Raw genomic sequence first — 25,557 nt, forward strand, 5'->3', positions numbered from 1 at the left:
AACTTAGCTTATCTTAGCTTACCTTACCTTACCTTAGCTTAGCTTACCTTAGCTTAGCTTACCTTACCTTAGCTTACCTTAGCTTAGCTAGCTAGACGTCACTATTATTCCTGCTGTAAAACTACTTGCACAGTCTTACCGTATAAACGCTTCCAGAACAGGAAGTGACGGTGGATCGGAAGTAAATTATGAGTCCTTATTAACGCATTGTCACAAAACGCGTTTATTTCTGATTAAAAATGTTTCCAGCTGTTCCATCTCTTTCTGTGTGATGTGTACCTGCTGCCTGCGTCACTTCCGGCGGCTCACCGGAAACTCCTCCTGTCGCCTTGGTAACGCAGCTACACGCATGCACGTTATTCCTCTTTGTTTACTTTAATTTGTAGCACTGAATAAACTTTAGAGTATTTGTTATAATCGGTTATAGATGAGCATTTAGAGTGAAATAAACAAGGCATTTCCCCGATATCAATCTGTCTCTTAGAAAACAGATAAAAATAGATAATATTCACTTTACATTTTATAGCTAGCTTGTATTATTTTATTATTTACTTTTAGTGGAACTCTACGTTTATATTATTTTATTTATTGTACTATTATTCTAATTTACACACACTTTTCATTTTATATTTTACAGTTATTATTTCGTCTTTGTGTCACTGTTATTATTTTATTATTCACCTATTATTTAACTTTATTTTTGTTTTATTTCTTTTTTGACATTGTAAAGTTTACATTATTATTATTATTATTATTATATTTTCCTCCATAGATCCTCCATAGTGGTCAGCACTGCTGCCTCGCAGCTGTAGGGTTGGGGTTCGAATCATCGATTGGCCCCCCATCCAGGGTTTTTCCCTCCTTGTGCCCCGAGCTCCCTGGGACAGGCTCCAGGCTCCAGGCTCCAGGCTCCCCGTGACCCTGTGTAGGATGAGCGATACGGAAAATGGATGGATATTCACCATATATTTTTCACTCTTCTTCATTAACTCCAGATAATAGCCTATATGGCTTCAACTTTTAAATAAAAAACTAACTTGATGTGATTATCTTATGTAGAACTAAATTTTAAATAAAGCCAAATATTAAATAATGGTGTTAAATAATGACTTTTACACTATTTATCTATAGTGCATTATACTTCAGCATTGGAGGAGAAAATAAACCTCTGTTCCTAAGAGAATGAAAGTAGTTTGTAATTGGTGCTGTATGAATTTACACATTAAAACTTTACTGAAGTGCTGTTATGTCGCCTGCAGATGGCGCTATTTAATAAAGTCTCCTACAAACTTATCCTGTCTGCTTTTTTGTCAGTATTATTCCTCTGTTCATGATGTATGGAAATTAGCACTACTGTTAGGTTTTCTGTAGATCTGCAATAAAGCTGAGGATCGATATAACGCAGGATAAGAATGTAAATCCATCCACATGATGTAAAAGTAAATGTGATTTATCAGACCAGGTTCTTTCTATCAGAGCCAGCTTTAACTTTTCAGCAGTTTGTGCTACAGTGGCTCTTCTGTGGGATCGGACCAGACGGACCTTCACTCCCCACACGCATCAGTGATCCTTGGGAGCCCATGACCCTGTCGTCAGTTCACTGCTTGTCCTTCCTTGGACCACTTTTGGTAGGTACTAACCACTGCACACCGAGAACACCCCACAAGACCTGCTGCTCTGGAAATGCTCTGACTCAGTCATCTAACCATCACAATTTGGCCGTTGTCAAAGTCGCTCAGATCCTTACGCTTGCCCATTTTTCCTCCCGAACTGACTGTTCACTTGCTGCCTAATATATCCCACCCCTTTACAGGTGCCACTGTAACGAGATAATCACTGTGAGATAATCACTTCACCTCTCAGTGGTTTTAATGTTATGGCTGATCGGTGGAAGTGATGAGTGTAGGGGTATATGAAGAGTGTAGGGGTATATGAAGAGTGTAGGGGTATATAGCATATATATATATATGCTACCTCTGGGCAAAATTATCCGTAAACATGGTATTAGCTTCCACTGTTATGCTGATGACACACAGTTGTATGTTTCAGCAAAGCCAGATGACAGACACCAGCTTAATAAAGTTGAGGAATGTGTAAAAGACATTAGAAACTGGATGCTTATTAACTTTCTCTTACTTAATTCTGACAAGACAGAAGTACTTGTACTAAAGTACTTGTGTCTTTTATGATCCGCCACGCCTACATAGATCAAAAGGTGCAGGCTATTTGTTGGTACCTCGAATAGTGAAGGCTACAGCTGGGGGTAGAGCTTTCTCTTACAAAGCCCCACAGTTATGGAACAGCCTTCCACTTAGTGTTCGGGGCTCAGACACAGTCTCAGTGTTTAAGTCTCGGCTGAAAACACATTTGTTTAGTCAAGCCTTTAGTGAATAGTTTTTTCTTAGGTACAGGAGCAGGTCTGGAGGGTTTCACAGGCATAGAGTGTTGTGGTGAACTGGGATGTTTGGATGCTGTCGCCCCCCCACTCTCACACGTTCACTCAGGTTTGTCGACGGTGGAGTGGCTGGAGCTTTATGTCCCAGGACTCCCTCATGTCTGTGTTAGCTTCTGGCTCTCCCTTTTAGTTATGCTGTCATAGCTAGTCTTGCCGGAGTCCCTGCTTGCACTCTGCATGCAAAGTACATCGTGCTTAACCTCTCTCTCCATCTCTCTCTCTCCCTCACTCTCTGTCGAGCTACACATGCTACTTCTGAGATGCCAGTGATCCTGACCCCTTCTGCTCCTCCTCGCTGCCTGACCCATCCTGATGCTCTACTTCTGGTTGGAGTTCTCATCGGATGAGTTCGCTCGCTGCTGCCTGAAGAACTGTTTGGATTGCTGGAGGTGGTGCCACCTGGGGGCTGTGGAGATGGCTTGGCGATCTCATATGGGGAGCTGTACTGTACTGTACTGTACTGTAATGGCTTGGGACTGCGATTGCTGTAGTGGCTTTGGGGCTGCAGTTGCCACGAGCAGCTTTGTACTCAGGACTCCATCAGTGGACAGTGGATAGATTTTAACCAGCCGGACTTCTTGCGAAAACTGTGATGAATTTATTGGTTGTACAATTGCACTATTTGTCCATATAGTACACAATAATAGAAGGGATTTATTTATAATTGCACTATCCGTTGCACCCAGATGAGGATGGTTCCCTTTTGAGTCTGGTTCCTCTCAAGGTTTCTTCCTCATATCGTCTCAGGGAGTTTTTCCTTGCCACCGTCGCCACTGGCTCGCTCGTTAGGGATAAATTCACATATTTATAATATATATTGTTTCAATCCATTTATTTCTGTAAAGCTGCTTTGTGACAATGTCCATTGTTAAAAGCGCTATACAAATAAAATTGAATTGAATTGAATTGAGTATATGACGAGTGTAGGTGTATATGGTGAGTGCAGTACTTTGTTGGGAAAGTAATGTTTAGAAAATTGGAAATGTTTTTCCTCACCCAATAATGCAGAAAACAAAATAATTATCTAAGACAAACTAAAACTTTTGGACAGTACTCTAGCTTAATCTATTATAATTTACATTTCTAACAGCTAACATGTTTAACTTGCTCTTTTATTAGTTATATGTTAAAAATGAAAAGCCATAAGGGGAAAAAAACATACATTTATATTCTTGAACAAATATAATTTATTTTATACAGCAGTTCAGTATCTTGAGAAGTTAATGCATGCAGAAGAGAAATTATATGTGTAGTATGTCTTGCATGTAGTAATAGCAACAGAGTTTTACTAAGTAAGGCCCAAATTAAAATGTATAGCAGTCATAATTATTATCATTTAGAAGAGAAATAAGAAATTTATTGTTCTCTGAAATAAAACTCTAAAACATCAGATGAAACTGAGGAATGTAACCTCTCTATTCAGCAATATTTAACACATCAACAGGAAATACTGATGAAAGACAGTCCCAGGCCTTTTCTTGAGAGTTTGATTTTTTTTGTGTTACATTTATTCTGGTTCTCATTTCTCTCACATTAGGTGTAGCTGTTCCTGTTTTCCTCTCAAATATCCATGGTGTCACAGCACTAATTACAACTATTATAACTCATTTAAGCTTTCAATGGCTCTATCTTTAGTGATATCCCTCCATTCATGAGGAATCTCTCCATTCCCTGTGAACTTTCTCTTGTAGTGCTTTTCCAGGTCTTCCTGGAACCTGCACACAAACCACTTCCAGTAGGGCACCTCAGAGGTGTCAGGGCTGATGTTCCACTTGGCATATTCTCCTCCTGCTTTTCTGTACTCTTTAAAAGCAAACACACCACCAGATGTACGAAAGAACAAGTTACTTGAAACAGCAGTTGTGCAGAAATCAACTCCAAGGTTTTCTGAAAACATGAAAGACCATCCATTGATTCCACAGTTGCGATGGAAACGGACACTGTGATCTCCATCATGATCCTCCATTGTGTTGGTACAGATGGCATTACAGAATGGACACTGAACCCAGCAGCATCGACAGAGGTGTTCAATCAGAACCTTGTGTGGTTTCTTCTTGAACATTTCCTGTTTGAGGTCAGAAATGGTTTTGAATTCACTGCATAACTTTGCCATGGTGTCAGTCAGGCCCTTATTTACAACCTCTTGAAGAAAGCCAAGGTCTGTAATTTCTTTCTGCTCAAGACATGATTCTTCTTTGAACTGAAGCTCATCTTTCAGCTCTTTGGAGAAGTACTCCAGCCACATGTCGATGTTTCCACTTCTTTTATTGATGTCTTCTGTTGCTTTATTGACAGCGTCCATCACACACCTTCCCTTAGACTTTATGTTAGTTTTGATAGTTTCCAGAACCTCTTGACATTTGTCTTTAAGTAGGTATTTATTTACTTCCTTGGCAATAAAATGACTGAAATGTTCTTTGGGCTTGTGAAGATATTCAATATAGTTCTCAAAGTTTTCCTCTTCCGCTAGTGATGTCAGAATGTGTTTTTCCAGATTTGATCTGTTTCCACTGAACGCTGGAACGTCACGTTTCATTTTCTCGGCTACATCGATGGCAGTTTGGTCGTATGCTGCCTGCAGTATAGACGGCTCAAGTTTATTCACAATGAATTCACCAAACACTGTTGTCGAGGTCACACCGTTGTAGTATTTCTTGAAGATGTTGAAGTACTGAGGCTTCTGTTTTATCAGGTAGAGTCTGACATTATTAGCTTCCTTGAATTTCATGTGAAGCTTGGTAAATTGGTCAGCAGCAAAACTACAGACATGAAGGCAGAGGTCTACTGTGAATTCCTTCTTGAGTGTATACCAAGATACCTTCTGCTGATGTTCATTTATATTGGTTTTGACAGATTCAATTATTTGTTGAATGTAGCTGTGATTGTACCCAAGCTCTGCACTGGACATTCTCTGAATTTCATTCTTACTTTGTTGGAATACATTATTTACAAGGGCTCTTAATTGATCGTTATCTTTTGATGATAACATATTTGTTGTAAGCTTGTTTTCTGAATGTGTCATTGTATTATGTATTGCTGAATAAACCGTATTACGTGCATTACTGAAGAAGCTGCGTGCACGATGCCATCGACCAGATTTCTCATTTTCATCCACATTTATGTCTACATCTGATAGGTGCTCCTCTGGTGGAAGGGGCTCTTGAGACTTTTTGAAAATAACATAATCTGAGTAATCTCCTAAGGCATCAAGTTTTCTGTAACTGCCCAGATTCTGCTGATCACAGACAAATGACAGCTCATATGTTTCAGACAAAATTTTTGTTACATCTCCAAAAACATCAATGTCACCAACCATGGGTGCATCCTGCGTCAGTTCAGAGAGCCATGTGGACCAGACATCATCAAATTCGTTCTCGAGTGCATTTCCATCTGTTTGGTTGTTTTTCAAATTGAAAGCAAGCTCTTTACTCAGTTTGAAGAGTTTATTTTCATACCTTGTCTTTTCTTCATCAACTTTCTCTCTTGCAATTTTTTGTTGATAAACATGATCTAATTTTCTTTTTGCAACTTCCACAAGTTCACTGTAAAGATCCATGATTTTTCTTTCAAATCTTTCCTGCCATTGGATCAAAATATCTTTATCATGGTCCTCTCTGAAAAAGTGATCTACTGCCTTATCTACTTCTTTTTTCAACACTGCCATTTGTGCCACAAGATCCTTTTCCTCAATCCTCATTGATTTTTCATTGTTGACTCTGTTAAGCAGTTTGTTCTCAACTGTAAGCATGGCACTCCTTAGACTCCAGGTCCATTTAGTGTATTCATGCTCTAGTTTCCTGTACACTGCAATCTCTAGAGTGTTTCTAAAGCTGAACACAAAATTTTCATTTAGAAGTGCATTCCACAAATCATTGATGCTTGATTTAAATTGTGAAAGTGTCACACCACGGTTTGTGGATATTTTTGACAGAATCTTTCTTTTTAGCTCATCAACATCTTCACTGTATAATGGGTTTGGTGGTGCCATGGGCGGGCTGCCCTCCCAGAGCTGTGAAAAGTACCTAACATCACTTTGTACATCAAATGAAATGATATCACTAAAACATTGAGCATCACCATCTTCTTCTTTAGATGCTAGCTTTGTCATGTCATCCAGTTTTTCCTGTAAGCGTCTCCTTCCTTCCTTGTTTTTCTCTCCAGCAGTGATGTCTCCAACATTCTGATGGACAAACAAACAGCTGGGATTCAGTCTGACCTTCTTCATCCTCAAGAAGGCTTGAACAACAATCTGAAGGATGTCCTGCATCTCAGCAGGATTCTCTCCAAAGATGTTGATCAACGTCAGGTTTCCAAGACCAACAACAAATGTGGCGAGTTCATTGTCATGATGTATGGTTGTCTTCTCAGCCTGCTCTAAAGCTCGCAGACCTTCAGTATCAACAACTAAAATGTAGTCAAACTTCAGCTCTTCTTTCATCTCCTCTGACACTCTGACCAGCTGCATGAAGGCTCCTCTGGTGCACCTTCCAGCACTGACAGCAAACTGGAGTCCAAACATGGCATTCAGCATGGTGGATTTCCCAGAGCTCTGAATCCCCAGAACTGACAGCACAAACACTCTCTGGTCTCCCAGTATCTTCACAAGTTCATCTAGAACTGCTGAAACCCAGATCAGAGGAACATGAGCAGCATCTCCATCCATTATCTCCAGTGGATATCCAGTCACTATAATTTCTGCAGCTATCTGAGGAAGAGCGGAGAAGTTTAATTTTGCCTCATTTGTTACTTCTGTGCTTCGTACTGACATACGGGCTTCGTAAACCTGCCCCATTTCTCTAAGGATGTGTTCTACACCAAAGGTGGCAGCGTTCAAATCTTTGGAAATTTTTTCAAGTTTTTCTTGTTGCTCACTGAGTGATGGTGACATATTGTGTTTTTTCTTCAAATCCAACACCCTGGACCATTGTTCATCATATTCATGATGAAGTGAGGATAGACAATCTGAAGTGCAACTGTCCAGTAGCATTCCAACCCACTTCAGAAAATAGACTCTTTCATTTTCTGTTAATGCATTTAGCCTCTCAAGAAAAAGTTTTATAAGACAGCTGAAATTCAATTTATGCTGCTGACTGCGTATTTTATTCATTTCCTGTTTTATAGACATTTTGTGGTTTTCTAGGTGTCCCATTAAGCGGTAGAGTTTTTTTTTCTCTTGACACCAGTCATGCCACAGTTTTCCTTGACAGGGCAAGTATTTTTCTTTGATCTTTGGCAGAGTCTCATTGCTAAACAGGCTCATGAGCTGGTTTGCTGCTTTCTTGGCTCTTTGGCATTCTCCTTTCTCTTCATCCACAACTATATTTGGCTGTTTGGCAACATTCTCAAGTTTAAAAGTAGATGATTTTATGCATTCTTTGATTGTTCTTCTTAATTCCTCAGCCACATCAGATTGACTTCTATCTTTCAAACCAATTCTGTATTTCCCTTCCACCAGTTCCTCTGCAACTGAGTCACTGTCAGTAAGAAGGAAAATGAGAGGCTTTGTGGATTTTAAGAGCTCCTCAATTATTGTCCTATTATTTTCATCCTTACCATGTGTAGATATAAGGACAACATTTACTGTGGACATTTTTGTCACAATCTCACACTGGATGGTATTGGTTCCTGCATCACCATGAAAATTACAGAAGGCAACACAGTCAGTAAGCCAATCAGAAGTCTTACCAGATGGGCAATACCAGGCAATTTCAACAACTCCATTCATCAGAAGTCTGGTTTTGCTGTCCTGGGGGCAGTTCCTGTCGAAAAATGTATGATATCGATCATTGATTAAGTTATTCATCAGCTGTGACTTGGATGAGGACACGGATCCCAATCTGAAGAAGGCCACCATTGGAGTTTCTACTCCAACTATTGATTTGCATTTGCTTGTTGTATTACCTGTCTCATCTTTTGACTTCCAACTTTTTTTAATTTGCCGAAAAGTCCACAGTGGAAATTCAATTTCCCCTGTGGTGGGGCTGGGCACAAGCAGAGGTACAGCATACTGACATTGTGAGAGCTTTGTTACCATTAACTGTCGAAGAAAGTTGTCTGCACTGTGAAAAGCAGCCATCTGAATATCCATTGGGTGAATCTGGAGCTGCTCTACTGCCCCACTACCCACTGTCTCACTGTCAAAGAGGACAGCGAATATATCTGTAGATTTTTTGGCTTTGGATTGAATGTTGGTTTTAGTGACTTGTTGTTTAAGTGGGATATATCTTGCGTTGTAGTCCATCATGATCAGCCCGTATAGGTAAGTGTGAACTAAATCCTTTTCATCACACGGTTCATGACATTTCAACGAGGATGCTGTTATTTTGAGAAATTCACTGGTCTTCAGTGTATGTTGGGTATCAAGATTGAGTCTGCTGAAAAGCTGTCTTATGTTTTCATTTCTAAGATTATCTTCTTTCTTGTTTTGGTTTTGTCCATCTCTTGACTGATTATCTTCAGATTCTGCTGCTTGTCCCTGTGAAGTAAATTGTATTAAATAATAATGTACTTACATGTAATACTCAAAAGAACATGTTATTAAGATTGTAAAATATTTTATAATTAAGTCAATTTGGCAACAATCAACCTTAAACAAAAATGTTTACACTAACATCTTCATGTGTTTTAGTTGATAGCAGCATGTAATTTAACACACATATAATTGAATTAATTAAGCCTTCAGGAATATTGGAATGTAAGAAGTTATGGCTCCATTAAAGCTTTATGAGAATATTTTATGTTAAATGTAAGTAGTTTTTTCTAAATTGATTGTATTTACACTATGGCCAAATGTATCAGAAAAGACACATGACATACATTTGTGCTTGTTGAACATCCCATTCCAAAATCATGGGGATTAATATTAATACAGTGGACACAGGGTCACCAAAACTGGACAGATCAGAAAAACTTGGTCTAATGAATCTTGATTTCTGCTCTGACATGCAGATGGTGGGCTCAGAATTTGGCATGAATTATGAATCTGTGTATCAGCATGAATCCCACCCTGTCTTGTACATCAGTTTAGGCTGGATGTTGGTGATCTAATGATGTGGGGAATGTTTTCTTTGCACAAATTGTGCCCCTGAATACCAATCAGGTATTGTTTGAATAATAAAGCTTATGTGAGTGTTACTGCTGACCACATGCATCCCTTTATTGTTACAATTTACCACCTAATAAATGGCAATTTCCAATATGATAATGTGCCATGTGACAGAGCACAAGATGTCTCAAGCTGATTCCATGAACATGACACTGAGTTCAGTGAAGTTCAGTGGCTTCCCCAGTCACCTGATCTAAATCCAAGAGCACCTTTGTGGTAGAATGGGAGATTCACAGCAAGAGCTTGCTGAGGTTCTCGAGACAGAAGCTCCAGTCACCCTGAGAGTTAAGAACTGATTTAGATGCAGGAGCACAGCTAAACTATGGTATATAGATAATATGGTGCAGCCATATTACGACACCCAGAAGGCAAAGACAGGAGTTTTGAGTGTGATTCTACACGTGTCAGAAAGCCAGTGAAGTGACTTCAGTTACCTTTCTGTGTTCATCTACATCCTTTTTGGTGCCAAAAGATTCTTCATCCTCACCTGGTAGTTGAACCTTACGGTCTGAAAATACAATAATGATGAAAGTGGAAATGGTGCCAACAAACCTAAAAGTCAGTATAATCTGTCTAAACAGTATAACATACAAACATTACATTGGCCTTCTACACTTCTGTAGAAAGTATTTTGTGTAGAAAGAAGAATGACATAAAGTTGATTTAATCTAATTGTCTAATACATTTGCTACATTATAATAATATAATCTGCTAACACAAAGTGATTAGACAGTTTTGTCTAACATGTAAGGACTCTCTGTTTGTTTCATGGCAATGTTTTGTATAAGGCCAAAATGGAGAAATTCAGTTTTTTTTGTTTCTTTGTTTAAAAAATCTGGGGGTCGTGTATGCTAGACACTGACCACTGATCTTTAATTAAACAACAGGTATCGGGACCTCTTAGTAATTTAAATTATGTTGTCCTCCCACTTAAGGTCTCAAAATATATTGTTCCTAGGAGTGTAAACAAATGAACTCAACAAATAGCTGAAACCCTGGTGTGTGAAGGGAGGGCAGGTACGAGGTTTTTTTTCCCTGAAGTCTGAATATTGTACTGTTTCACAAACAACTTTTCAATAAATAAGTTAATGATCAACAGAGTCTTTACAGCTGTTTGTCTGGAGGTCATAGATCAGGTGGAAACAGTAATAAATGGGAACTGCTTTATTGTAATTTGCTTTCTTGCTCTGGTCACTGCTCTGCCTTTGCAGGTTTTTTGTGTAAACACCTCTGTAAATGATTTGTGAATAAATTTGTCCTGCTTCATGCAGACTGTTATGATCACACATTTAAAAGATAAAAGAGAAGTGTACAGATTTAACCAATTTAGTAAACTAAATACATACCCAGAAATATTTGGGACAACATGAAAAACATGAAACAACTAAATACATAATTATTCATGAATAATTGATTCATTAAATATTCATGAAAAAAGGGAATTCTTGAAGAGACCATAAGTTAAAGATATCAAACTACATTAAGAAATAAAATATTAAACATAATAACTGTTAATTTTTAGTTAATATCAGATGCATTTCTTCAGGAACAGAATATGCAGCATATAAGGAATGATTTAAAATATAATAGAGAATAAAGCATAAAATAAGAAAATATTCACTCACCATCTTTCTGCCTTCCCGTGTCTTGCTGGTGTTCTTTAAACTTTAATTCTGTGTTGTAGTTCTCAGCAGTGTAGCAGCGCTGATTGTTCTGAGAGAAGAGATCATCAATCTTCTCCAGCAGTGTTCTCATTTCTGATTGGTTGTTCATGCTCTTGCTGCATGTGCAGTATCTGCCTCCACACTTCTTCATCAGTTGCTCTAGAACAGTGTTGTTCTTCAGGTCATCTATGATGGTGTCACACTCCTCCTCTCTCTCGTAAGTGAACAGAATCATCACAAAGGAAAGAGCATGTTCTCCAAATTTTCTTTCCAGCCATTCAAGTCCCATTTTATCATCATCTGTAAATTGTCCCAGTTTCAGGACAAAGATGAAGGACTGGATGTTGTTTTCATTAACTAACTGACCAGTGATGTGGTCCACATGGTCCAAGTACAGATCACCTTCATGTAAGTCCAGTATGTTGACCACTGACAATGCACATCCTGACACTTTTATTTTTCTGGAGATGTGGGCCTGATCTAGAGGAACATGTTCTGCTCCAAGTAGTATATTTTCATCTCCAAAGTGGACTGCAGAGGTGTTTCCAAACAGCACAGCAGTGAAACTGGAGCAATCAGATCCCCCTCTGGGCATTTCTTCAATACCATCTTCTTGTGATGGTTCAGATGTTTGAGATGCTTCAGTAGCTGTGTTAATATTTTCTGAACTACCATCAGCTTGGCTGTGTTCAGGAGCTACTCTGTACATTTCTGGATAACTAACAGCAACGCTCTTCTTTATTTCTGTTTCTGTCCGCTGCTTGGTATCGTCTCTACGCTCATCAGCTTGGGAATGTCTGGATGTCGTGAGACTGTTTATTCCAGCTTGGGATGTTAGTGTGTTTTTCTTTGTGCCGCCATTATCCTTAAAAGTAAGGATTGTTATTACAGACATTATTATTAATAAGCAAATAGAGTCTCAATTATTAATACATTTACATTATACTAATTTGCAAAGATCAGCCCTTTATATGATAATCACTTTCTTCCTGTTTTCCAACTATATTCCTTTCTTTGCTGTATTTAATAATACTAATACTATAGAGCAATACTCAGTAATCTGCATGCACCAAGTCGTTTGGTTTTCCACATGTGTAATGGTCTCAGCTGTGTGTTCATATCTACTGAAATCTTAATGAAACGAAAGAAGCAGATGTTATTTTAAAGTTAGGGCTGTTAGTATTTTTAGGAACCCGTTCTCCAAGACTCCATCCTATGACATCACTATGATCTCAGGATTCATAATACTATGATAGAAATGTCAGTGTCACATTAAATTAAAATTTTTTAAAAATATAGATTTTACAAGTTAAATTTATAAGAATAAAAAATAGTACAACATAGTAAATATATTTCAGAAAAAGTGGTATGCATTATGTAACAAGTTCCACTTAACTTCAGAGTTTACTTAAACTCTTGAGGGGTACTAAAGGGCACTGCATTTAGGCTGAAGGGGTTCAGCTTACAAAAGGTTTGGAACCCCTTTTCTACATTATCTGTACGCAGCACACACGAAAACATGACGCAGTGATGCACATGTCTGGACATAATTACACATAAATATGAGTCAGATGTAGGTATAGGTGGGTAATGCACGGGTAATTATGCACGTAATCTGATCCAAAGGTAAGTGCATACCAAATGTTATCTAAGTGTAATTATTAAATGCACAGTGATAAGAAGAGTTTATGAGTGCAGCAAAAACACTTAGCGTCTCACATTTGTTTTATATTCAGCAACATGGATGTTGTCGTAATGCCTTTACTCATCTACTTAGCAATATTAAAGGTCATTGCCCTGGAATAACTGCATAATTAATATAGGTTTTATTATTATTTTTTTGTTATTGTGCCAAGTGCATGTGGTGGATCCTCTCTGAATGTCCAGCGAATGTCGTGTCACATGCTAAAACCTAACCCTGACCCTGACCCGACTTTACTGAGGTCAGTTCATGACCCAAACACACAGGTGCAGATTCTGATTGTGAAGTAATGAGATAAGATTTACACGGTTATACATTAACTCTAGTCAGGTTAGTCTATTCTGACTGAAGCATGAACACTTATATTCTGATTGAGCTCTCAGGTAGATACATATATACAAAGTATATTCTACTGTTCACATAGCAGTTGTTGGTGATGTTTTCATGATCTGAGCGTAAGTTATGTACTTACTGCGGATTTCTTCTGCGCCAGAGAGGTTCTCAGTCACGGGCTGGGTGTGTCTCCTCAGCAGTGTTACGCTTTCACTTCATTCCTGCTTGAAAAACAGACAAGTCACTGTGAAACATGAAAGCCTCAATAAGTTATGTGAACTTGTTTCTTCTCTTAAACTCCAGTTGTTATGACAAGTTTTGGATTTTAAACTCAAGTTTATAAGTTTTCAAAAATTAAACTTAAAGTAGTCCATTGTCTTGACTTGGCTTTGAGCTGAAACAAATCTTATCTTCAGGTTTACTCACGTTTTTAAGGCAGCAGGTGAACTTTGGTTTCTAAGTTTAAACTACTTGAACTGTCTGACAGTGTGTGAGTGTCCTGCTGTTACTCCTTTCCTCAGAGCCAGAGGAATAGTAATGTTACAGAAGGGGAAAGTAGTGAGTGAAACTGCCTGTAAACATGCACCTCTGCGTATTTATCACACTGACAGGACTCAGAGAGAGAGAGCAGGTTATTACGTCACACATGCGTGGAAACGAAGCTTACACTAAATCTAACTAAATCTAAAGCTTTCACTTTATCTCGCACTTTAGAAGCTTTAATTCATGCTGTCAAAAGCGGTTTTTATTGAGCACTTTCGCTTCCCAAAACAGCACAGAGAAAACAAAAACATGAATAAAAGGAAGTCAGACCTGAGCAGTGGAGAGTCTCCGGGTTTATAAACCGAAAGTAAAGAGCGGAGTGTTTACTGCGTCGAGTCCTGAAAATCACGTGACCATCTCCCGGCAAGTTCTTCACATTTATCTTTATAGTATTTTAATTAGTGTGTTTTTATCCATTCTAATTTTTTACACACTCAGTTCGGAGTGTATTGAAACACCTTGGACAGGTAACTGTTATACTGCATACGTATTTTTGGCGCAAAAAACAAACAAACAAACAAACAAACAAAAACAAATCAGTGTGATCAATATGCAAAAACTCAAATTTAAATTATAGCGAAATATTAAATAATGGCCTGAAATAATGACTTTGACACCGTTTATCGTGCACTATACGTCACCACCTGAGGCTGAAGTACTAGCTTGTGATTGGTGCTGTATGAATTTACACATTACAGCTTTACTGAAGCGACATTAAGGCGCCTGTAGATGGCGCTGTTTAATAAAGTCTGCTATACATTTATCATGTCTGCAGTTTTGCCAATATTATTCCTCTGTTCAGTAATAAACCATTTGTGCATACACTGGGGATTTTACCTTTATTCATCTAACAGGAGCTGCCTGAAGCCTGATTTAAAAAATAAATTAATTAATTAAACACTGTAATTTAATAAAGCGGATTGGCCAAAAAAGTGGAATCTGGAGAAAGTCCCTAATAAAGTGCTGAGTGAGTAAGCAGGTTTACCGGTGTATTCAAAACCCTAAAACAAACCTCATTTCAGGACAGACTTGATTTTGGGTTTAGCAGCATGAGCCTGTAATAACAGTGAGTGCAGCGAAGTCAGTGCTGCTTAAGCCCAGAGTTCAGTACAAGTGGTGAAGTGTGAAAGCTGTTCTTCAGCCCAGGAGCATAACCAATCCCTGCTGGTCCTGCTGGTCTGGGGCTCGCCTCCTCCAAACCGTGGTGCAGCCCACATCATGTGTGTAAGCTTCACATTACCTCCTGCTGATACTTTTGTGATGCTGGGGAAAGAGTTGTCATGGTTACTGATATATAAAGCCTGACTTTCACAGGACTGGAGCTCTGTAATTAGCTCAGCTCTGTGATGTGAGTGTTTGCACTGAGAGCATTCACAAAAAACTCACATCTAGTGCTCACCCCCAAACGAGCCAAGACTCAGTCCTGGGATCAGACTCAAGTAATTGGACAAGTGTGTAAACTTAAAATTCAACATTAAAATTCATTAAACATTAAAATTTATGAACACAGAGGCAGGTAACTCACCACTGAACCACTGATAAGTATATTTAGTAACCGCTGGTAAGTACAGTTTAAAGCAGGTTTAAAAAAGTCCACCAACCAGTTCACATCACAGGTGAGAAACTTTAAAAACTAGTAATAGTGGAAAAGAGCGAAACAGTCTTAAATCTGTTAAACCTTTTACTTAATGTAAAGAGGTCTTAAAACAGTTCAAACCACTCAGTCATTATGTATTAGATTCAGATTCTCAGAACTGCTTGTACTGGAGAACCACAGACTTGTAGCAAAACACCACAGTTATTACTGCTGTTTTTGTCACATTCATTTTCAATCATCTTATGCCACACTTGTACAGTTTTGATCAAAGTAAACCTGCTCCTGTATGCCATTATCTCTTAAATAAAGATAATACAGTGAGAACGTGGGTGTGTTTTTATGTTGTAGTTATAGGATTTAATGTTGTTTAATGTTGTAGTTATAATCTAGGATCAGAATAAAAATAAAAACAAACATCAGAGGAAAATCCATACATTTAGTTTCTTAAAGAAATATATATATTTTTTTGACAAAATATAAATACAACAGTTTGTTCAAAAGTGTGTTAATGTCGGACATTTAAATTATATTAAATGCACAACAAAGCTTATATATACTGTATATTATATGAGACAGAGTTGTACCAAAGGAGGTCCAAATGAAGATAAGTAGTAATTATTTTAAATAATTTAAAGGATAAATCAGAAATGTGACCAGAATATTAAAATCATCGAGCAAACAGCTCTCTATTCAGCAACACTTAACACATCTTCTAACAGGAAATATTGATAAAAGAAACCAAAAACACCAGGAAATACTGAAAGAAACTAAAACCTCTCACATTTCTATGGTATTACAGCACCAAAGACAGTTAAAATCTCTTCCAGTTTACATTATAACTCATTTAAGCTTTCAATGGCTCTATCTTTAGTGATATCCCTCCATTCAAGTGGAATCTCTCCATTCCCTGTGAACTTTCTCTTGTAGTGCTTTTCCAGGTCTTCCTGGAACCTGCACACAAACCACTTCCAGTAGGGCACCTCAGAGGTGTCAGGGCTGATGTTCCACTTGGCATATTCTCCTCCTGCTTTTCTGTACTCTTTAAAAGCAAACACACCACCAGATGTACGAAAGAACAAGTTACTTGAAACAGCAGTTGTGCAGAAATCAACTCCAAGGTTTTCTGAAAACATGAAAGACCATCCACTGATTCCACAGTTGCGATGGAAACGGACACGGTGATCTCCATCATGATCCTCCATTGTGTTGGTACAGATGGCATTACAGAATGGACACTGAACCCAGCAGCACTGACAGAGGTGTTCAATCAGAACCTTGTGTGGTGTCTTTCTGAACATTTCTTGTTTGAGGTCAGAAATGGTTTTGAATTCACTGCATAACTTTGCCATGGTGTCAGTCAGGCCCTTATTTACAACCTCTTGAAGAAAGCCAAGGTCTGTAATTTCTTTCTGCTCAAGACATGATTCTTCTTTGAACTGAAGCTCATCTTTCAGCTCTTTGGACAAATACTGCAGCCACCTGTTGACATCACCATTATTGACCTCCTTTGTTGCTTTATTGACAGCCTCCATCACACACCTTCCCTTAGACTTTATGTTAGTTTTGATAGTTTCCAGAACCTCTTGACATTTGTCTTTAAGTAGGTATTTATTTACTTCCTGGGCAATAAAATGACTAAAATGTTCTTTGGGCTTGTGAAGATATTCAATATAGTTCTCAAAGTTTTCCTCTTCCGCTAGTGATGTCAGAATGTGTTTTTCCAGATTTGACCTGTTTCCACTGAACGCTGGAACGTCACGTTTCATTTTCTCGGCTACATCGATGGCAGTTTGGTCGTATGCTGCCTGCAGTATAGACGGCTCAAGTTTATTCACAATGAATTCACCAAACACTGTTGTCGAGGTCGCACCATTGTAGTAGTTCTTGAAGATGTTGAAGTACTGAGGCTTCTGTTTCTCCAGGTACACTCCTACATCATTTGCGTCCCTGAATTTATTATGAAGATCATTGAATTGGTTGGCTGCAAAGCTGCACACGCACAGACATAGATCCACTGTGAATTCCTTCTTAAGTGTGTATTTTGAGGTCTGAGTTTGGTGCACTCTTACTTGTTTTTTGATGGAGGCTATTATTTCTGGGATGTAGATCTGACTGTATCCCTGCTCTGCAATGGGTTTTCTCTGAATTTCTTCTTCAGTGTCTTTGATCATTCTTCCAATCAGTGCACTAAATAAGTTGTTATCTTCAGAGGTTAGAGTAATGGTTCTGCAGTGGTTCTCCTCAGATGGACTGTCTCCAACTGTATGAACGAGTGCACCAGGGCTTGTATCTTCTCCCTCCACATGTTTCTCTGACTGTAGATCTTCTTGATGTGGCTCTTGATGTTTGTTTAGAATAATGTAGTCTGAGTAATCTCCTAAGGAATCAAGCTTTTTGTATGCAGCCTTATTCTGTCTCTCAAAGACAAGGTTTACCTCATAACTTTCTGACAGTGTCTGTGTTACATCTCCCCAAATATCGATGTTGTCAATTGAAGGTACATCTTGTGTCACCTCAGTCAGCCACTTGTCCCAGACATCTTCAAATTCTGTCCTGAGTTTATGTTCATCAGTTTCTTTACTTTTTAAAATTGTTGCTAGGTCTTTGCTCTGTTTATAAAGCTTATTTTCCCTCATAGTCTTTTCCCGGTCTATCTTTTCCCTTGCAATTTTCAGACTTGCAACTTTATCTAACTTTCTCTTTGTTCCTTTTACAAGGTCATTGTTAAGATCCAAAATTTTTCTTTCAAATCTTTCTCGCCATTGGATCAAAGTTTCTTTATCTTCGTCTTCATCAAAGAACTTCTTGATTGATTTTTCCACATCCAACTTTGTGTCTTTCATGCCTGCCATGATGTCATTTTCCTCAATCTTTGGGTACTTTTCATTGTTGACTCTGTTAAGCAGTTTGTTCTCAGTTACCAACATGGCACTTCTAAGGCTCCAGGTCCATTTACAATATTCATTCTCTAATTTCCTGTACACTGCAATCTCTAAAGTGTTTTTGAAGCTAAACACAAAGTTTTCATTCAGCAGTGCATTCCATAAATTGCTTAAATGGGATTTGAACTGTGAAAGACTCATTACATGATTTGTCTTGATATTTGAAAAGATATTTCTCTTTAGCTCATCAACATTTTCACTGTATGCTGGGTTTGGTGGTGCCATGGGCGGGCTGCCCTCCCAGAGCTGTGAAAAGTACCTAACATCATTTTGTACATCAAATGAAATGATATCACTAAAACATTGAGCATCACAGTCTTCTTCTATAGCTGCTAGCTTTGTCATTTCATCCAATTTTTCCTGTAAGCGTCTCCTTTCTTCCATAGTTTTTTCTCCAGCAGTGATGTCTCCAACATTCTGATGGACAAACATGAATCTGGGATTTAGTCTGACCTTCTTCATCCTCAGGAAGGCTTGAACAACAATCTGAAGGATGTCCTGCATCTCAGCTGGATTCTCTCCAAAGATATTGATCAAGGTCAGGTTTCCAAGACCAACAACAAATGTGGCGAGTTCATTGTCATGATGTATGGTTGTCTTCCCAGCCAGCTCTAAAGCTCGCAGACCTTCAGTATCAACAACTAAAATGTAGTCAAACTTCAGCTCTTCTTTCATCTCCTCCGACACTCTGACCAGCTGCATGAAGGCTCCTCTGGTGCACCTTCCAGCACTGACAGCAAACTGGAGTCCAAACATGGCATTCAGCATGGTGGATTTCCCAGAGCTCTGAATCCCCAGAACTGACAGCACAAACACTCTCTGGTCTCCCAGTATCTTCACAAGTTCATCTAGAACTGCTGAAACCCAGATCAGAGGAACATGAGCAGCATCACCATCCATCAGCTCCAGTGGATATCCTGAGAGCATGACATCTGCTCCAAGCTTAGGAAGACATGGGAAATCTTCTTTTAAAGATCCTTTCTTATGTGTTTGTACAGAAATAAATGACTCATATATCTGACTCATCTCCCTTAGGATGTGTTCCAAACCAAAAGCTGCAGCCTTCAGCTGTTTTGATATGTCCTGAAGTTGTGAATCCCTAAGTCTAGAGAGTTCATCAGTGGTGTAGTTGTCAAGCAGGATTACAAGCCATTTCAGAAAATAGTCTTTGTCATTTCCTTCTGATGAATTCAGTGTGTCAATAAACATCTTCATCAGGTTTGTGACTCCATACTCATGCTGTTGCTTACGAATCATCTTCATTTCAGTTTGTTTTTCACACCTTTTCCTCTCTATGTTTGTTCCTTGAAGTCGATGGAATTCTTTGTTTTTCTGGCACCAGTCATGCCACAGTTTCCCCTGACAGGGCAGATATGTTTCCTTCATTTTGGACAGTTCCATTCCATGAAATAACTTTGTAATTTGGGAAGCTACTTTTTTCCCCTTCTGACATTTATCATCTTCCTCATCTATTCTGATCTTCCAGCTTGCACTCACATTTTCAAGTCTGAATTTAGGAGCTAATGTCAAACACTTTTTGAGGGTGTTTCTGAGATCTTCGGATAAATCTGACTGATTTCTCTGTTTAAGACCAATTTTATATTTCAGCTTTTTGATCTGATCTACACATGAATTACTGTTGGTGAGTAAGAAAATTAGTGGCTTTTGGCTTTTATAAAGATTTCGTAGTATTACGCTATTTTTGGTATCCATTTGTTCAGATAAAAGTACAACATTCACTGAGGACATTTCAGTCAGGATATCCAGTTGCTCTTTATTAGTTTCTGCATCACCATGGAGATTACAGAATGCTACACAGTCAGGGAAATAATCCGTTTCCTTCCCAGATGGGCAGTACCACGCAATCTCCACCACTCCGTCCATCAGGAGCCGGTTACTGCTGCTTCCAGGGCAGTCCCGGTAGAAGAACGTGTGATGTTTCTCATTGATCAAGTTGTTCATCAGCTGAGACTTGGATGAAGATACAGAGCCGAACCTGAAGAAAGCCACCATTGGAGTTTCAGCTTCAGAAATCACCTGGGTTTTGTTGATAACTTTACCAGAGGAGTCAGTGGTCTTCCAGCTCTTTCTGATTTGGCGAAGGGTCCACAGAGGAAACTCGATCTCTCTGGTGAAGGGATTGGGCACCAGCAGAGGCAGAGCGTACTGACACTGAGCCAGTTTATTCACTATTAGCTGCTTTAGGAAATGATCTGAGCAGTGAAACACTGCCATCTGGACATCCATGGGGTGAACAATCTGTTTATTGTTTACTGGAGCAGAAGATGATGCAAAGTCTATGTCAAGAAACGACAAACTGTCCTTCTGATCATTATCATCCACTGGTTCTGGTGAAAAGTCATCCTCTTCCCTGGTTTGTTTATTAACTGAAATGTATCTTGCCTTGTAGTTCACCATCAGCAGCTTCTGTAGGAAAGCTAAATGGAATGAAGATTCTTGGTATTGTAATAATGGTTTTATTATTTGAAGAATATCTGCAGGTTTTATGATTTGGTTGTGATTTCCTAATACTCTTGAAAAGAGTTCCTTCAATTCTTCAGAAGAATCTGGTCTGCAATCTGCTGCATTACGGTCTGGTGATTTTACCTGTAGAACAAAACATTATCTGTAGGTTTAGCCAATTAATCATTCGTCACCAAAAACTGCAAAATTTGGCAGAGTGTATAATTGTCTGTGTAGTTAATTTAGGATCAGTGGGAGGTCTGTTTTTACACATGAGGTGACAAAGGGAGAGGCTAAAGCACAGTAAGGCATCGCACCATATAGTTCTGTATAAAACAGAGCTGTATTTGCAGAACATCTGGTTTGATTCTAGTGTAAAATGATTAGCCACATAATTACATTACTGTGTAGAGCCTGTGGACAGTTCTATGACTTACTTTTGGCTGTTTTGTTAGATCCTCTTTGATATCCACCTCTTCTTGTACCAGAAGCCTATTAAAGGCTAAGAAGACAAAAAAGTCATTTATTAAGTCACATTTCAAGCTGTAAACATGACATAGTCATAAGGTGTCACTTTTCCAACAAATTAGTTGGTCAGATTTCTGCCCTACTCAGCTCCCCATTCATCTGTGTGAAGTGAAACCATCTAGGAGCACTACCAAGTTACAAACTGCCCCTGAAACCAGGTCAGAATGAGAACTCTTCATTGGATTGGGTTTTCATGGCAGCTGCATAAAATCCCACTACTGAAAAAATACCACTGTGCACTGTGGCAAGCTCTTAGTATTCCTGAACCATTTATCTACTGGCTCTTACCAGTCAGATTCTCTGCAGCCTGGCTGTATCTTGACCCCTTGACTGCTTACCTGCCTTTTTTTTTTAACCCACCCTATGGACGATATCATAATAACATCATTTCCCAGCTTGGAATGTTTGATGTGTGAACTGAAAAAAACATGGAAACCTTCATGAAACCGTGTGGTTTGTTTGCTCTATGAGCAGGTAAAGCTCATAATAAAGCTATTTTACCTGCACTTTTACAGTTACAGGCCTGCGTGACTGTTGGTTCTGTTCTACTGTAGTGACCTTCAAATATTAATGCAACATTTTGGACTGAAATTGCAGCAGAGCAACAACAGCAGACAGGGGTGCGTAGCTTAGCAACAAGCTAGCCAGTTAACATTACTGATAACTCTAATGTTGATGATTACTTTCTCAAAACAGTGATTATTATGGTCTGTGTTATAGATTTAACCAAGTACTGTGTCTGTATATGAACTGATCTAAAGCCAATGCTGCTATAAAATCGCTTACAAGTAGAGAAGTGGGACTTTATGCTGTTCACAGATTGAGCGGCCTGAGGGGGTGTTTTCATCAGTCGCTTTTACTGGAACAGGTGGAAATTACAAGTTGCAACTTCACCTCAAACGCAGCACAGTCACAATCATCTGTGAGCTCATGTGTGTGGAAGAGGGCAAACAGCGATCTGCTCCCTATGTGTTACACAGCCCTGTGACACAGCACGAGCAGCAGGGTGAAAAGATGTGGAATTTGGCCTCACATGCCGAGAATGAAGCACGTGTTTACCCCACCCACCTTCGCTGGTAGCTGTCGTATGATAGCAGGTTGAGGAAGCTAGTGGTGGGAATTAGCAAGACCAAATTGTGTAGAAAATGTCTTTCTTTCCTTCATTTTATAAAAGTTATATGGTAGAACAAGAATATTAGAAGAAGTGTTAAGAATTTAAATACTGTTGTTTGCTATGCCCTGTAATATTTTTATACCTCTCTGCTGACTTTGTCTGTCTTGCAGGCCTCTGAAGGATGTGTTGTAGTTCTCAGCAGTGTAGCAGCGCTGATTGTTCTCAGAGATGAGGCGATCAATCTTCTCCAGCAGTGTTCTCATTTCTGATTGGTTGTTCATGCTCTTGCTGCATGTGCAGTATCTGCCTCCACACTTCTTCATCAGTTGCTCTAGAACAGTGTTGTTCTTCAAGTCATCTACAATAGTGTCACACTCCTCCTCTCTCTCGTAAGTGAACAGAATCATCACAAAGGAAAGAGCACGTTCTCCAAATGTATTTTTCAGCCATTCAAGTCCCAATTTATTAGCGTCTGTTAATCGGTTCACTTGAAGCACAAAGATGAAAGCATGGATTTCATTTTCTTTGACAAGTCTACTGGTGAACTGTGGGGAGAATTCAGTCTCTTCCAAACCAAGAATGTTGATGACAGAAACATTACGTCCTGATACCATTCTTGATACTGGGACAATCTGACAGAACTCAGTGTTTTCTAGAATGGGTTGATCTTGTCCAAGTAGTATATTTTCAGGTCCAAAGTGGACTGCAGAGGTGTTTCCAAACAGCACAATATTGACACTGGTCTCCTGCTGGGCTAAAATACAATAACAATGTTGTGTTAAACCCCAGATAATCCAGCACAGAAGCAGACCAGTAATAACCAGTTTTTAAATTTTACCCATTTTACTGGCTGATGAAACACTAGGACTTGATGTTACAGGTGTTCTTTTCGTGTTTTCCTCTTTTTCTGTGTTCACTGTTCATAAACATAAATTATGATTATTTAATGAAAAAAAAATGGAAATTAATTTTTAACCTTCGCACCTTTTATAATGTATTGGCACTTATTTGTTGTCAAACTTTGTTTTCTTATTCTAATGTTCTAATCTATTCATTCATGTTTGTCTGATTATTGAAAAAATAGTTTTTTAAATATATAAAAACCATAATTACCTTACTTTTCAGAAAGTGGACACTGGGCAATGTGGTTTGTTAAAATGAACTTGGAGCTTCCAAATTGACCATGTTGGACTGATTAGTCTTCAGACTCCATGGTTACTAGAATAAAAAAGAAAGGGCTAGCTTAGTCAGGAGTTAACATGTTCTGTGCAAATGTACACAGTAATAATTTATTACAGAAATTTAGGAAGGAGGTATTTGTTTTTTTCATTCATTCATTGATCTTCAGTAAGCGCTTTATCCTGGTCAGGGTTGTGGTAGTTCTGGAGTCTGTCCTGGATACAGTGGTCAGGAGTACACCCAGAATATGACACTAATTTCATGTATAAATAAAATGATGTAGTGGCAGCCGTGCTCATGTCTTAAGTGATAAATGCTTCATGGATTTTACTACCATATAGACACCTGCATGACTGCCACAGTCTACCTTATAAAATGAGAAAATCGTATAGTTTATTATATATTACACTTTATAAAGTAGCACGCTGGATTAAAAAAATACTCTGTAAACCATCATTTCTCTTCCAGTATGGCTGGTCTAAGCAACTCTTGCTGGAAATTGGGCTTTATGAGCCTGTCACATATGAGGATCGAGCTAAACCTGCTCTTCCTGTCTATAGAGAAACTAATTTACTTGGGACAACTAGTCAGAGCCAAGATGTGATTATTTACTCCTTATTTTGCTGTTCCACAATAAAGACGTTTTGAACTGTTTTTCTTAATTTAAATAAATGTTTCAGGGCCATTAATGAGCTTTTTCATATGAAGATATCACCAATTCCAACATGATTAAAAGAACTAAAGTCAAATGCACACTACACAACTTTCAAAATCACAGAATTGCTGACACTCACACTACACAACTTTAATAACTTGTGATCGGTAGTTTTGTGGATGAATGTGTGTGCACACTACACCATCGCTTACAGGCTCACACACTTCTCTGACTTTCACCTGGAGAGATCTCCTCTGAATCACGCCTTATCCCCATCCTCATCCTTTCTCACAAAATAAACATGAGCGCTGTCTATCACGTGACTTGGTGACCTTATCACTATTTTTTATGGAAAAAAATAAAAATAGAAATAAGAGAAAATGGTTTAATTGTGAAAACATGGACAGCAAGGATTATGTTATGCAGAGTGAACTGGAGGTATAGTGCAAAAAAAAAATTCAGCTTTTTATACTGTGCAGTACACAGTCATGCCAAACAGACAAAACCTAAAGGAACTGAGTCCCAAAATTAGTCGACAACTGGGAAAATCATGTAGTGTGCACCAGGCTTAAGTGCAATACAATTTACTGTTGTTTTGCATTTGTTTCTTTTTCCACAATGTCATATAAATACATAAAAATATACGTTCACATTTTAATTCTCCCTTCTGAGCCACAGAGTTTCCACTGGTGCTTGTCCAAATTGTTAAACCAAGCTGTCAAACCAAGAGATTTAAATAAAAAAAGAAGGTTCTGTGCTTTTGTTTGCATCTATAAGACACAGTAGATATAAGACACCCTTATCAGAGAATAAAAACATGACATATTTATCTTAGCAGCATACCTTAGTTGAAATGCCATCACCACAGACTTATAAAACAGTTAAAGAGAAGTTAATAAAGTAATGAATTTAAAAAATCTAACCTGTGTAAAGACAGTTTTTCAGCTTTGTGCTGCCTCTTGCTGTGTGTCTGTTGTTTTAAGTTTGCTTTAAGTTAGCTTCTCTAGGAAGTGAAACCTGGTCTGCGGTTTGCTGTGTAAGAGCTGAGGCTGAGTCACTTCCCTGAAATCACATGACACAGAAAAATGTATGTCATGATCCACCAATGCATCCATTGTGCATCCAATTTAAAAGCTACAAGTGGAGTTTTACTCCTGCTTTATAAAACCACTCCTGTGATTTAACACTAACAGAATTACTTTTTTGATTATCAGTCAGATCAGACTGGAAAGAGCTTTGTTTATTATTTTGCCCAGAATAGAATATTATTAATCAAC

General features: G+C 38.5%; 2 protein-coding genes and 1 long non-coding RNA gene across 6 annotated transcripts in view; 1 reads left to right on the plus strand and 2 right to left on the minus strand.

The window, feature by feature from the left end:
* The window catches only part of LOC117596425 (uncharacterized), a 3,083-nt gene extending 278 nt beyond the window's left edge, over nt 1-2,805 (plus strand). The window contains exons 2-3 of the long non-coding RNA XR_004577550.2: nt 250-332; nt 773-2,805. This is a non-coding gene — a long non-coding RNA (uncharacterized LOC117596425). The remainder of the gene's footprint in view (nt 1-249; nt 333-772) is intronic.
* A 595-nt stretch (nt 2,806-3,400) lies between these two features.
* LOC113525089 (interferon-induced very large GTPase 1) overlaps nt 3,401-25,557 on the minus strand; it is a 68,965-nt gene continuing 46,808 nt past the window's right edge. Inside the window, exons 1-5 of one of the 3 annotated variants that reach the window (XM_034301536.2) lie at nt 14,073-14,120; nt 13,399-13,480; nt 11,186-12,089; nt 9,995-10,068; nt 3,403-8,930 (exon numbers count right to left, since the gene is read on the minus strand). In XM_034301536.2, the coding sequence (XP_034157427.2) occupies nt 4,053-8,930; nt 9,995-10,068; nt 11,186-11,933 (5,700 nt within the window). In that variant the 5' untranslated portion in view covers nt 11,934-12,089; nt 13,399-13,480; nt 14,073-14,120 and the 3' untranslated portion in view covers nt 3,403-4,052. Of the gene's footprint in view, nt 8,931-9,994; nt 10,069-11,185; nt 12,090-13,398; nt 13,481-13,685; nt 14,038-14,072; nt 14,121-25,557 lie in introns of those variants that run through there. The other 2 variants (XM_034301537.2, XM_053231211.1) reach the window with 2 other exon arrangements.
* On the minus strand, nt 15,625-25,335 carry LOC113525087 (interferon-induced very large GTPase 1). Of its 2 annotated transcripts, none has more exons than XM_026911527.3 (6): nt 25,204-25,335; nt 23,565-23,664; nt 23,285-23,362; nt 22,589-23,200; nt 21,242-21,306; nt 15,625-20,948 (listed from the first exon to the last, which is right to left on the minus strand). In XM_026911527.3, coding segments are annotated over exons 2-6 (5,472 nt in total). In that variant the 5' UTR covers nt 23,566-23,664; nt 25,204-25,335; the 3' UTR covers nt 15,625-16,232. The 2 variants fall into 2 exon arrangements, with proteins under 2 accessions (XP_026767328.1, XP_026767329.1); XM_026911528.3 differs by having other exon boundaries at nt 23,560-23,664.

This window comes from Pangasianodon hypophthalmus, chromosome 29 (genome assembly GCF_027358585.1).
Source record: "Pangasianodon hypophthalmus isolate fPanHyp1 chromosome 29, fPanHyp1.pri, whole genome shotgun sequence".
Classification (NCBI taxonomy): domain Eukaryota; kingdom Metazoa; phylum Chordata; class Actinopteri; order Siluriformes; family Pangasiidae; genus Pangasianodon; species Pangasianodon hypophthalmus.